This window comes from Mus caroli, chromosome 2 (assembly GCF_900094665.2).
Source record: "Mus caroli chromosome 2, CAROLI_EIJ_v1.1, whole genome shotgun sequence".
NCBI classification, from domain to species: domain Eukaryota; kingdom Metazoa; phylum Chordata; class Mammalia; order Rodentia; family Muridae; genus Mus; species Mus caroli.
The window spans coordinates 149,521,768-149,535,022 of record NC_034571.1 but is presented as its reverse complement, the minus strand read 5'-3'; the positions used below and the strand labels follow the sequence as shown (position 1 = coordinate 149,535,022).

General features: G+C 50.2%; 2 protein-coding genes across 5 annotated transcripts; one reads left to right on the top strand and one right to left on the bottom strand.

Annotated features, from left to right (window-relative positions):
• The first annotated feature begins 1,686 nt into the window (after positions 1 to 1,686).
• On the top strand, positions 1,687 to 11,821 carry Blcap (BLCAP apoptosis inducing factor). Its single transcript, XM_021150984.2, has 2 exons — positions 1,687 to 1,819; positions 9,855 to 11,821. Exon 2 carries the CDS (start codon positions 10,029 to 10,031, stop codon positions 10,290 to 10,292), a length of 264 nt encoding a protein of 87 aa, XP_021006643.1. The 5' UTR covers positions 1,687 to 1,819; positions 9,855 to 10,028; the 3' UTR covers positions 10,293 to 11,821.
• Positions 5,707 to 8,097, bottom strand: Nnat (neuronatin). 4 transcript variants are annotated; one of them, XM_021150965.2, is made up of 3 exons: positions 7,920 to 8,097; positions 7,645 to 7,732; positions 5,707 to 6,685 (listed from the first exon to the last, which is right to left on the bottom strand). In XM_021150965.2, exons 1-3 carry the CDS (start codon positions 7,989 to 7,991, stop codon positions 6,456 to 6,458), a joined length of 390 nt encoding a protein of 129 aa, XP_021006624.1. In that variant the 5' UTR covers positions 7,992 to 8,097; the 3' UTR covers positions 5,707 to 6,455. The 4 variants fall into 4 exon arrangements, with proteins under 4 accessions (XP_021006624.1, XP_021006638.1, XP_021006630.1 ...); XM_021150979.2 differs by lacking the exon at positions 7,645 to 7,732 and adding an exon at positions 6,934 to 7,014; XM_021150971.2 differs by lacking the exon at positions 7,645 to 7,732 and adding an exon at positions 6,939 to 7,014.
• Positions 11,822 to 13,255: the final 1,434 nt, after the last annotated feature.

The window sequence follows — 13,255 nt, the reverse complement described above, 5'->3', positions numbered from 1 at the left end:
CAGGACCTTCGGAAGAGCAGTCGGGTGCTCTTACCCACTGAGCCATCTCACCAGCCCCTCCTTTTTAAGGCAGTAATTTAGTGTTAAGAAAGAAAGAAAGAAAGAAAGAAAGAAAGAAAGAAAGAAAGAAAAAGAGGCAACATGAAGAACAGGCTACAGAGCCATCTCATTCCCGAATCCAAGGTGTCCAAAGTCTCCCACGTGAGTCAGCACCAGCCAGCTCCACTCCACGAAACCCCTGCTTCATGGACCAGCCTGTGGCAGTAGGGACAAGAGAGTCTGTTTGCTGCACCCTGCTTCTGCAGCTCCTTTCCCACTTCTCCCTAGATCACCATTGGCCTCCTTCCTTCCTGCCTTGGATCCCCTTGGCTTCTAGACACTACTAAGACCCGTGTGCTGAGGGAGGCCCACCAGCCCTTATACAGGTCCACTCTCTCCATCCACGGTGTGCCCAGGCATTTCCGCTACTGAGTTCTCAGTCCCACTTCTGATTGTCCCCTGCAGCCTGTCTTCAGGCCTTTCCACCCTGGCCAAGGGCTCTTCACCTCTTCTTCATCCCTACAGCCACAGCTTAGGAGTCAATGCCTGTGCCTCAGTGTGTGCTCCCCGCACCCAGTTTGATATGATCTCTTCTAGCTCCCTTAGTCACTACCTGTCTGAGTCACCGTGACTTTGTGTCTGGAAAGATGTTCTGGTTGCTTAACTGGCTTCCTGTCCCAAACCTCACTTCCATGTTTTCTAACCCTGAAAGTCAATGGCCTCGAAGAGACCCAGATCTCTTTTCATTGTCTCGAAGAACATAGCTTCCCATGCCTCTCACGACAAAAATTCATGACCAAGGTACCTGTCATATTCCTTGTTCACCTTCCACTCTTAGGGTTGTCACCTCCATGTCTGGAACAAGACCCCTCATTCACACAATGCAGAAACTCAGTATACCTAAGAAGGCCCCAACCCTCGCCCACTCCAGACACCAGGATTCCACTCATTTCTCCTCTCTTTACTTTGCCTCCTAGTGCCTTCCACGATGCCTAATTACAAATCATGTACCGGTGCGACTACAAGTGGTTATTGGGTAGTCTCTCCACTATCCCCCGACACTCACTCTCACCCCTGTGACTGAGAAAATTGGGGTCAGGAATAGAATTGTACCTCCTTAGCCTCTAGCACTGCGCTTGCGCACAGTATGAGGTCAGGAACGTGGCTAATAAGCTAGTAAGTGACCACACTGACTCATCTAGACATTAACAAGCCTGGGGCAAGCCATTTCATCACTAAGGAGGAAGCACGTCCCTAGCCCGTAGTTGAAGGGCCAGATCTGAGCCACGAGAAGTTTTCCCAAAGTACACAAACCCCAAGGTGTTAAAGCTTCTGGGGAGTTACGCTCATCAGCGTAACTAAACCTCGCTCGCCCGCGGAGCTCTCAAAGAGTAAGAATCACAATCTGCTGCATATGCATGAAGGGGACCATGGGCCGGAGGTTCGGGGCTGCCTAAGCTACGCCTGACCAAATATTCCACGGGTTTGAAGACCTTAGCGCCCCATAATTTTATTCAAGTCTGCAAGAAATTTAGAAAGGACATTTAGTGGCGGATACTGAGGGGAGAGTGCCTGAGAGTAGCCTCTCTTTGAGCCAGTTTGTCAGGCGTTCTCAGCGGACAGCTCGATTCTGGACGGGGGGTCCTTGGACCGCTCCACTAGAAGACGAAGGGGGCGTCTCCCCAGCTCCTGCGGCGTTGGTGGCGAGCTAAGGTGGAGGCAAGCAGCGGCAGCGGCGGCGACGTCGACAGTGGCGGCAGTGCCATGGCGAGGCTCGCAGGTATCGTGGCGTCGCCCGCCTGGGCAGGGTGAGAGCGCTCGGCGCGGCCGCGCCGCCATGTTAGCCCTCCGGGGTCACCTTAGGCGCCGCTTGGCCTCTCGCCGGGGCTTTCCGCGCGGCCGGGGGCGGGCGCACCCTTGTCTGGCGTCAGGTGACCTCCCCTTTTCGTCCCAACCTGGGCCTTGGGGGTGGTCCCTTCCCGTCCCTTGGGTGGGTTCCGGGGTTCCTTAGCTGTCACTCTGGCCTCCAAGGTCAGCGCGCTCCTGGGACGGGGCTGGGAGGGGCGGGCGCGACCACCACCTCCTCTGTTCCGAACCTTGGCGAGGGGCTCAGCTTCTGGGAGGCTGGACACTCTTTCCTCGCCACTTCAGTTTCTCTCCCCCCCACCTTTTTTCTTTTTCTTCCCCCACCCTTATCCGAAGGAGTGTGGGGAGAAGGTAGAAGTGGGCCCCGAACGCTCTCTTTTGTGTCCGGAGTAATAGGGTGACCATCTGCTACGGGTCCCGTGTGCTTCTCACTTCTACCAACTTTTCGTCGAGTCTGGACACCGGTTCCCTCTCCAGTTTGTGGGGAGTGGCACTCAAGGGCAGCAGAAGGAACGGAGTGCCTGGCTGGAAAGGAAGAATGGGGGATGGGGACAGTCGATATTTTTTTTCCCTTCCTCTGCCAAACCACCTTTAGGTTCCTTCTAAGTCTCATGTCTCTTTTTACTTGGGAAACTGGGACCCGTTCTAGTTTATAGGTTATTTCTGTTTATAGGTTTGGATCCTCTTTGTCCCTTTCAGGGAACTGATGTATTGGGGACAGCTCTGCCCAGTCTGACATGGTCCAGCCATCCTGTCAGCCATCTGAACTGCAACACCAAAGCCAGGACCCCAAAAAGTTCCATTTTATGTGCCCATGGCAAGCATTAGATTGAGCTGGCTTGTTTCTTTTAAGTCAAGATTCATTAATGGCCAGAGTTCCTGTTTAAAGATTGGGTTTCTGGAGCCTTGGTCAGTTTCCAGGAACCAGATCAATTCTCGATCTGAAAATGGTCATCTTAAAGTTGTTGACAGAACACCTTAACCTCTTACATGTTATTTCTAAGGGGGATGAGAGTTAGGCTGCCCTTTTTACTTGTTCTCTTTGAAATACATGCATTCCATTCAAGCTTGTGACTGTGTGATCTACCAAGAGCCCTGTATTGCTTCCTTTCTGTCTTCTGGCTCTGCCCTGGAATGTTCAGGAATCTGTATCCTGGTGTGGTATGAGCCCTGTGGAGGGAGGAGGACAGGATTATTTCCAGAGAAGATTGTGGCAAACATGTCTCTCTGGCATATGGAAGAAGTCAGTGGTCACCTGAAAACAGAGACGCTGGTAAATTAGTCTTATGTTTGTGTGTACACATTTAAATCTCCTGGGGAAGATTAACTGCCAGCTCAGAGTCTCTCCCTTTGGGATGTTGGCTCCTGAAGCGATCCAAGTTTGAAAGTAGATATCTAGTAAGGAGCCAGCAGCGAGCCTGCTTCCTTCAAAGCCTCTGTGTAATTAAGCTGTCTTTGGCCAGCCCCAGAGTCAAAGCCAAAAATCTTAATCCCTGTTTTGTCCCTCAGATACATTTCAGTCACAATTCAGTTACTTTACAGATAGACGTAAAAGTCTCCTAGAACCCACATCTCTAAGAGTTTGGGTACTTAGTAACCTCCACCCTACTGAGCTTGAGCTGGTCGGGCCAAGACACAGCTTTCTCTGGCATTAGTGCCTGGAGTCTCAGGTGTTGCTAGATTCCCATAAAGCTATTCCACTTCACCTTCTCTGCCTGGGCTCCTCTTTGGAGGTAGCAACCTCTTTAAGAAAAAGGGATATTTAGCTCTGTGTACCTAGGACTTTGCAATAAAAATATATCCCATTGCTTTATGTGAGAATAAAATGTTTTAATGCATAGCTTGTGGAAGCATTGTATAAACAAGGTGGTTTTGGATCAGGCTTACAGGTTTGACACAAAGAAAGGGCATGAACACATTCCTGCCTCCTCTGGAGGGTTTAGTTTGCTGTTAGGACAAAAGGGTGTGGAGTGGGAAGAAGAAAGTGGGTAGAGGACATTCACATTCTCAGGGTCACCAGGGCGCCTTGAAGACTCCACCTACACTCATCACTGCTGGATAATAGATGGAAGAAAAAGGTTTTACCAAGATCATCTGGAAAGCCCTGGAGTTACCAGTAGTAGCCTCCTGGCTTGGGGATGGGCACAGGATATGCTATGAGCAGAGTAGCCAGACTCCTTCCTCCCTGGTTTGGCTTTTGTGTACTCAGCTGGCATCTAATTTGGGCTGACGTTAGAACATGGAACAATAGAGTGGCATCGGGCCCCCCACTCCAGATCTCCAAGGGGAGAGTCAACCTTCCTTTGGAACCTGTGTTTATATGTACTCAAGGTTCAATGAGTTTAGTATGGCAAACCACAGAAGTTTCTAACCATAAAGGAGGTAGCCACTGACTGCAGATGAGTAACTACGGGGCAGGCACAGGACCTGACCTGACTTCAGGCCTTAGCAGCAGCTGTATCTACCCTGCTAAGGAAGACCGCGCCTTGGAATGCATTTCACATCCAAGTCCTGTGGAATCCCGCCTCTCTGATGTGTATGGGGCTCATCTGGACCTTAGTAGGGAACTAAAAGCAACCTGGCTGGGTAGCCAACGCTGATCTGATGGGTGGAAAAGCCAAGGCCACATCAAAATCTGTGCTACTTTCCCCCATAATTCCCTAGTGCTGAATGAGATTATAAAGTATCTTCAGAAGAGGGGCCAGTGATTGATTTGAAAATCAGGTTTTCTTGGGGGATCTGCAGGTCAAGGCTCAAGAACTTTGAGGTGCTTTGTGCACCTGAGTGTGTAGTGTGATGACCAGGACTAGGAAGTTTGAGGAAATAGCAAGAGAGACTGGTGGCCTTCTAACTCATTGGCATAGGAGCAGGTGTGCAGAGGCAGGGATGGGTAAGGCCAGAGAAATGAGGCTTAACAGGTGGCAGGACCATTTGGTGAGGCAGTCAGCTGACACTTGTGAACAGCTCTGGCTAACCAAGAAAGGGAACTAAGGGGCCAGCCCACTCTCCCTGCTGCAATGGGAGGGGAAAGGGCAAGCTATCGATCTGATAAGGCCCTTAGGGATGAACTGAGAAAATTAAGAGAGGGAGTGTCCAGCTGGAGGGTTGGAAAATCAAGACAGGATGGCCAGCCTTAGGGTGATCCTGGGGTCTGGAGCATTAAGCTTGGTGGAGGAGCGGTCAAGCCACACCTTATGCTCATTGTCCCAGCCAGCACCCCCTCTTCCTGCCTAGCATTCATTTCCTGGGGCTCCTGGGTAGAGATCTGTGGTATAACCACCACCAAATAAATTCACCCATCATCGTGGGGAAGGGGAAATGTCCCTTATTCTGGGACAGATGAATACCACTCTTCTCATTGCGGATGAGAAATAGTCCTTTATCTCAGGACAGATTTAAATAAGGCAGATATGAGCTTTATATTCTTAAATTAACCCTTATGACCTTTAGTATTCCATTTAGAGGGCCAATCCCAGTTATTTTCTCTCCATCTTTCCCATATAGAAAACCTGCCATGGTACCTTATCTCNGCACCACCAAATAAATTCACCCATCATCGTGGGGAAGGGGAAATGTCCCTTATTCTGGGACAGATGAATACCACTCTTCTCATTTCAGATGAGAAATAGTCCTTTATCTCAGGACAGATTTAAATGAGGCAGATATGAGCGTCTTGGTTTATTCTTGTCTTCTTGTCCCCCCTCCTCCTCCCTATTCCAAGTGGTGTGCCCCTCCACAATGAGTACATTGCCCAGCTTTATGGATAATGTGACGCAGTCGCAAAAGAAGCCACAAAAGAACTTTTTGGTGCACCCCCACTGCCCTGCAGGGTCCTAGGACACTACAAGACAGGAGAAGTCCATTTTTTTATTTTTGGTGGAGGTGGTCCCTGTCTCCAGGAGCTTACAATCTAGCTGGGGAGACACTACTAATGCACACTTAAACCAGTACAATTAGCGACTACCACAATATTGACCACAACTGCTGCGTGAGACCAGGGATAAGCAAGATCAGTGAAGGGCCGGGGGTCAGAGAAGGTGTTTTGGTAAAGGTGGGATTCAATTACTGGTTGAATATATCCGAATCAAGTGACACATTTTGGGGAGGGCTTTTGAAGGCAGGGGAAAGGGGAAATGAGGGAGCAAGGCAGGAATATGTGTGCCATAGGCAAGGGACAGCAAGGGGGCCCCACTAGTTTTCTTAACCCTCTTCCTCCACCACCCACGCCCTCCACTCCCCCCATGCTGCACGCAGTTGACACTTTCTCTTCTGCACTGAGATTCAGGGCTTCAGCTGGTGATGTCAGAATGTCCATTCTGCTGGTTGATGGGCTGTTCGATCTTCATGGTAGGATCTTGTGCGGCTGAGATGGTACTGTTCCGACTTGGTCCAGATCAGAATGTGGTGCCTACGCCCATATCTCGAGGGTTGCTCCCCTCTTCCCCCCTCCTCTCCCACCCGCCGGTAGTGGGACAGGGGCAAAGGGGCTGGGAAGGGAACTGATATCTTCATTATTGTCGGTGCTGCTTTTCTGGGGGCCTACCGGCCCCTCACTGACCTTGGCAAGTGCTCCTCTGACGAGGGAACACAGGGGACCCCCCATTCCTGCGCGGCACTGGCTCCCATGCTGGTCGAGAAGCACAGGAGCACCTGATGACACGGCCGCCCAGGGCTGGGAGCTGGGGCCTCAGTTGGGGGCTCTCTGCCTGCGCTCCCCCAGCACCTGCCGCCCGGTCCGGGACACCGTGTGCGCCAGCTTCTGCAGGGAGTACCTGAACACCTGCGGTGAGAGACCCAGGACCCACCCTTAGAGAAGTACCCGTGACCCTGTGTATTACTGCTGCTACTGCTGCTTGCTGCTGCTGCTTTGCCCGCCCGGCCCCGCCCCCTGCCCCGCCCGCCTGACCAGCATAGCCTGGAGTGGCGGGCGAGGCACAGCTTGTCCACCAGTCAGGGCAGCTGGAGCTTTTCCAACTGTGCTGAGAGCTGCATGGCTGCAAGCTGATTGGACCCACAACTTAAGTATACCTCACTTCTCGCAATGGGCTGTGTCCCTGGAGGATTTCGAAAAGCGAATCCTACCCAGTAAATGCAGCATTCCAGGAACACCTTGAAGGAAATATGCGATTTCTTTGGCAAAGGATTCCTTTAGCAGGATTCCTGCAAAGGGAGCTCTTGGGGTAGATAGTTTTTTGCACAAAGTGCTTTCTTCCAGTTTGGCTTTAAGAGAAGCACTTTTGCGCGCGATATCGCGCACTCTCTTTTTCCATAAAATGATTTGCCCCTTTTTTCATTTTCTTTTCTTTTTTTTGAAAATGTTCTTTCCCCTTCCGTTTTTGTCCTGCGAAGGGCATTTTTTTTTCTCTAGTGTGTTTCCAATTCGGGTTTTCCCCCCTGTTTCTTTGTTTCTTTTCCAATGCACTTTAATCCATTTTTCTCCTAGTAAGTGCCTTTGTCTGGCTTATTTTTCCTGCAATGCGCGTTTTCTCTATTTCCTCCCTTTCCCCCTTATTTATTGAGATTCTTTTTATTTTTCCTGAGGAGTGCCATTTTCTAACTTCTTTCTCACCCACCCAAGTGTAATATGTGTGTACATAGTGTATTTAAAAGAAAATTTCCCGCATTGCGCAATTTTTTTAAGGTGAAAATTTTCTGTTGTGTGAACTGTAAAGTTTCGCAGCACACAAGTGCCCCGCCTCCCTCCTGGGATCGAGCCTGAATATAGCGGGTATTTCTTACCGCGTTGGTCGCGATCGTCCGCAGCGGGCGACCGCCGCACCCCTGAGTCTTTGTTCCCGGCTGGGCGCGGGCGCACTGGGGACAGGGTCTGCGCGAGGATGTGGGCACGGGAACGGGCGGGGACAAATAGTACCACCGCGGCACTTTGGTACACAGGGATCGCGGCAATTGGGATAGGATGGGTTGGGTAGGGGCGGCAATCGCGATATGGATTAAGGGGTCCCGGGGCGCGTTTCGGGTGCCCTCTCCCACCCAAAGCCCGGGTACATACTCACCTGCAGCAGCACACGGAAGATGTACCAGCCGATGATGAGCAGTTCTGCCGAGGCTGCTGCCACTGCGGCCATGGTTCCGAAAGTGGGTGGGTGGTCGAGAGCAAGGGTTCGCCGAGGTCTACTGGTCTCGGAGTCCGCTGCTGGGCGCAATGCCGCAGCCCCGGTGGCCGTGCCTTAAGTACCCTCCTGCCATCTAAGTGCGCATGCGCGCTTGGGGGTTGTTGAGAAGGAGGGGTGATGGGGGGCGCTCCTCATTCGCCAAGAGAGAAAAAAAAATCCCGTCTGTTCTTTCCACACCGACCCCCACCTCCTGAGCCCGCTCTAACACCGTTCCAGAAGATTCTGCTCTGCCCGCTTTTGAAAGTCGGTGTAAAATGGAGGGAAGTCGTGGCTCTACAGTTTAGAATGAGGGTAGGGGTGCAAGCCTCTTGGTTCGACACACCCAAGCCTACAAATTCTTCATGCCGCGTAACCAGTGCCGCGCCAAAATATACCTTCCATACGGATGGAAAGCCGAAGTTACTGAAGTCTCTCTGAAAGCAAAATGTATACCTTTTTTTCTGCATTCCTACTAGTCCGTGAATTTTAAACCCATGCCAGCTGTTTTGTGAGAATCTTTGATCTTTTCTGACTGTTGCTTCCAGCTCTGTCCGGCAGGCGGTAATGGCTGCGGTCCCGAGCTGGACCAGCACTCTGCTCTTAGTAGCTAAAGCAATTGTATCTACTCTGGGAGGGATGTAGGAAGGATTGGCGTGCTTTGTGTGTTACAAAGGAGCGAGCTTTATGGAGAAGTGGACCAAATTTTCTGCGGGAGAGATACCGACCTCTGTTTTTTGTGCTCCCTTCTCTTAATCCTTAGTAGGTCTGCCTGAGCCAGGGTGGTTTTTTGTATGAGTTCGCTATGCAGCTGGAACACAAAATAGGATTTTGCTACATCCACGAAGGGTTGTGGCTACTGTCTTCTAGTTTCAAAGTAAAGCTCGTGTCCTCTGTTAGCGTTGTCTTATAGATCTTTAGTGAATTGCTATAATGGTAGAAAGACCAAATTGCCATCTGCAAGTAGAAGGTTCCCACGCTCCCAGTGGCTGGAGAAAGTACCTCTCCAGCAAGCCCCCTGGCACAGAGGCCAGATGGTATTTGCCCCTATTTGGATATGACATTAATTTTGATTAAATACTTACATAGACCCATTTCTGTTCAATGTCAGTAAAAGATGGAGGTTTAATGGTCCAAGTGAGTTTGGGTATTGTGGTTTTGGTTTTCTTTCTTTTTTAAAAATTTATTTTTCAAAGAAGTTGGCTGGTTTGGGGTAAATGATGCTGAACTATTTGCAAAAGGCAAACAATGGTTCAGGCTGCTTTCTACTGTGTCTTCCCATAGCTTGCCAGGATCTGAGGTTCCATTGCCTAGCCTTTCCAGGTCAGCAGTGCACAGATAACTATTGTAAAATTGGCATACTTCACCACACTCAGTAGCAGCAGATGTGAGACTAGATACAGAGCCTTCCTTTCCTTACCACACGGTGGCACAACACCAAGCCCATGGTGTCCTGTGGCAGCCACAGGGCGGTATTGTGAGGTCTGGGACCTTTGAGGACGGGCTGCAGCCCCAGGAGGCGATACATGATCTCTGCTGGGCAGGGCCCAGGCAAAGCCAGCCCACTGTGGGGACCATGCCCTCCTGGGATCCCCCAGTAGAAGCCCAGGGAAGACACACCCTAGCAGGGTATCTTTAAGTAATAATTTGGATAGAAGTTGACATTCATGGGTGGGTGGGGAGGAAAGGGCATTCACATTTGCTGTTGTTAACCATGATCCATTTTCCCAAATAAGTATACAATTTGTTCCTGTTTTTTTGTTTGTTTTGTTTGTTGTTTTTTGTGTCTGTCTGTCTGTCTGTTCTTTGTCTGTTTGTTGTGTTGACTTTTCTCTTCAGGATCCCTGCTGCCTTGGTGATCCCGGGCTGACAGCCAGAGAGCACAGCGGCTCAGCTCCTGGAGAGAGAGTCGAAGAAAGCGAAGGGCAGCCACCTGTGCCTGCTGGCTCCCATTAGGTCGGTTCCTGCAGCGGTGCCTGGCAGCCTTGGTGAAGGCCCTGCCCGGCAGAGATCATGTATTGCCTCCAGTGGCTGCTGCCCGTCCTCCTCATCCCCAAGCCCCTCAACCCCGCTCTGTGGTTCAGCCACTCCATGTTCATGGGCTTCTACCTGCTCAGCTTCCTCCTGGAACGGAAACCTTGCACAATATGTGCCTTGGTTTTCCTGGCAGCCCTCTTTCTCATCTGCTATAGCTGCTGGGGAAATTGTTTCCTGTACCACTGCTCCGATTCCCCACTTCCGGAATCAGCCCATGACCCCGGTGTTGTGGGCACCTAACGTCTGCCGAGATAGCTTGCCAAGGAAGCAGAAGACGGGAGGGGAGGCATTGACATAGGTCATAAAGCATTGGAGTTTCAAATCCCGCAGCCCTGCGGGTACCACATTCCTAATGGAGCCTTTTGGCCTGTGATGTTTTATCCTTACAATGTGAATAATGGCACTGTTCGGTGCTTCTATTGTAGAGTCCTGTAGTCATGGGTGGTCTTATGGTTGTGTGTTCTGTCACCATCTGGGTCCCGGCTGATGGATTGGCCCACCCCCTTGGTCATTGATTCGGGGAATCTATACCCTTGATATGACCTGTGTGGATACAGTGTAGTCTCAATGTCACCTCCATAACCCTTCCTCGTCAAGACCTTCCTCGTTCCCTCCTCAGTCCCTTTCCCTATTTTCCCCTTGGTTCACTTCCAACCCCTTTCCTTTTTGGGGGGAGCACCTGTCCAAGACAGGGCTTGTTTTTGCACTTATCTCAAATTTGAAGAGATTGCTGATGCCCGAGAGCCTCGCTTTTTCATCCTTCGTTCCCTGTTGAGAAGGTGAGACGGAATCATGTCTCAACTGCTCGTTGTCTGCAGACTTCCAGTATTTCCTCTGCCTCATTTTAAAGAAAGAAGCGATGGGGAGACATTGCTCTTTGGCCTGGGTATCTGGGCTCCTGCCTTCCAGCCCAGCCTCTCTCCCTTTGCTCTTCCTCCTGTCTCTCTCAGCTGACCTAAAGGGGCTGCCTCATGTCTCCAGTGCATGCTCTTCAGGAGGGAGATGTGCAGTATTCTCGTAGACCCAGTGGTCCTTGGCTGAGTGAATGAGAAAGTATTACATTTTTCATAGCAGCCATGTTTCCCTTGATAGGTGTTCGGATATTTTTGCTGTGCCCTGTGTGTGTGTGTGCACTAGTGTCAGCGTGTATGTACACACGTATGTGTGAGTGTGTGTGTTGTGTGTGTGTTTACATACCAATACATGTGTATATTCCTTTTAAAGAAGCTTTATTGAATGTGTTCTGATTTTGAGGTTTAGTAGTAGTAGCTAGCTGTAGTAGGTCCTGCTGCAGTTTTTATTTAGCATGGGGATTGCAGAGCGACCAGCACAGTGGACTCCAAGGTGGTTCAGACAAGACCCAGGGGAGCGGTCACCATCATCTTCCCACCAGGAGCCTCCTCATTGCTGCGCACGTAGACTGTACACTATGAAGAAAACACAGGAAGAAAGATTTGGTGACTTGGTACTTGTTTGCTTTTCTCTGCGCTTCAGAAACAAGTGTTTGCAAATGAGACTTTCTCCTGGCCCCTGCCCCTGGGGATCAGCATGGTTGTTCTTCCAGTCGGAAATGTACCCCCCTCCTCTCCCCCTCTGTGTGCAAGTGAGGGGGTGGGGCAGGCACAGGACAGAGCTGGAAGCAGGCTTCTGGGGAGTGGGACTTGGAGGCCACACTTGTGAAACACTCGGACTGCTGTTGTAAAGCTTTTATTTCTGGTGTGTTCGTTCCACAGCTGTTTGAAATGTTTAATAAAGCTTTATAAACTTTACTTTGTGGTTTTATGTGGCTGCAGTCCATTTGGGTCATGGTGTTGGATTTCTGAGTTGGTGGGGGGCAGGGTGAAGCACACAGGGCTGAGTCCTTGGCGCCAGAGTACCTTAGCTGGAAAATCTGATCTGTTCTCTGGAGAACAGATGCTGGAATTGGGGAGGAAAGCAGGGGGCAGTTCAGGCAGTAAACAGGAGGGAGTCTGGAAGTTTTCAGAGATGAGCCGTTTGCACTTCTCAGCTCCCCTGGCTTCCTGCCTGAAACTGTTTGCTCTATAGGACTTGAGGAACGGATCCCTCGATAAACATCTTGGGACAGCTGGGGCTCTAATTATCAAGGATTTTTATGATGCTACTTTTGAAGTAAAAATGAGTGAAACCCCTCGTGGCATTTCAGTTGGAAAAATAAATAAGGCTCGCCATCCACCCAGCATATCTTAGGTAACAACTTAGAAGCGAAGAGAGTCCAGTCCCTTGCTGTAGATGTGCCCATGGTACTCTGAGTGTGACCTGGGACACTCAGTTGGGACAACATACATGTCAGTGCCCTGTGCTGGGCATACACCTCTAGCTCTCTCAGAAAGCAGGGCAGGAGCACTGCCTGAGCAGCAGGAGCTGTGCTGAGGGCTGCTGAGGGAGTGTTTGAGGTGGGTTTGGTGACTTCAGGGAAGCTCAAGTGACCTTCCCAGACATTCCCTTTATTGGGGAAAGCTGTGTGGATTTGCTTCTGCTCTTTTGCATTTTTCTGCCTTTTTTTTTTTTTTTCTTTTTTGCATTCCTGGCATTGCTGATCCATGGTTTCCTCTTGATTATAACTTTTCCAAAGAGACAACTGTGATCTGTATGTAATCCACTCATACCTATAATCCCAGCACTCAGGAAGCTGAGGCAGGAGGATTCCTCTGAGTAGCTCCAGCCTGGGCTACAGAGTGAGACCTTAATCTAAACAAAAAATGACATTACAAAAGAATTATCTATTTTAGAGGGGGTTTCTTTGAAAACCTGCAATGACCATTCTCAGGGTGTCTTTTCTGTCCACTTCAGTTGTCCTCTTGCTTCGTGTAGTCTTTGCTGTGTATATAGCTGTCTGAGGTTCTACGGAGCTCGACAGGCTGAGGAGCTGGGCATAGGGAAAGGCAAGTTTGTTCAACAAACAGAGGCCTTGTACGAGGCTTGCTGGAGATGTGAGGACAAACAAGCCTGACACTCTAGGACCTCATAATTCTAGCCTAGTGGGGAGACTTAGCAAAATAGACAACTGCAGGTTCCGAAAACAAACAGGCTTTTGTGTCCCTCTCCTGTGGAGGACCTGGATCCTAAGTGAGGCCAAGACCATTGCTTATTTTGCTCTCCCTTGGAAAGCAGCTTTCTGTTTAGGTCATGGGCTTGAAGGTTACATATAGGGCTCTGTCCGGAGATCTGTGGCCCTTTCAGTA

Excerpts from the sequence above, each read along its gene's own strand:
- Nnat (XM_021150965.2), bottom strand. The coding sequence starts at position 7,991 with ATGGCCGCAGTGGCAGCAGCCTCGGCAGAACTGCTCATCATCGGCTGG. Across the intron at positions 7,733-7,919 it reads TCTTCCGTGTGCTGCTGCAG|ACCCTGTCCCCAGTGCGCCC; the intron begins GTGAGTATGTAC and ends ATCCTCGCGCAG. Across the intron at positions 6,686-7,644 it reads GGACGATCGCGACCAACGCG|GTGTTCAGGTACTCCCTGCA; the intron begins GTAAGAAATACC and ends CTCTCACCGCAG.
- Blcap (XM_021150984.2), top strand. The coding sequence starts at position 10,029 with ATGTATTGCCTCCAGTGGCTGCTGCCCGTCCTCCTCATCCCCAAGCCC.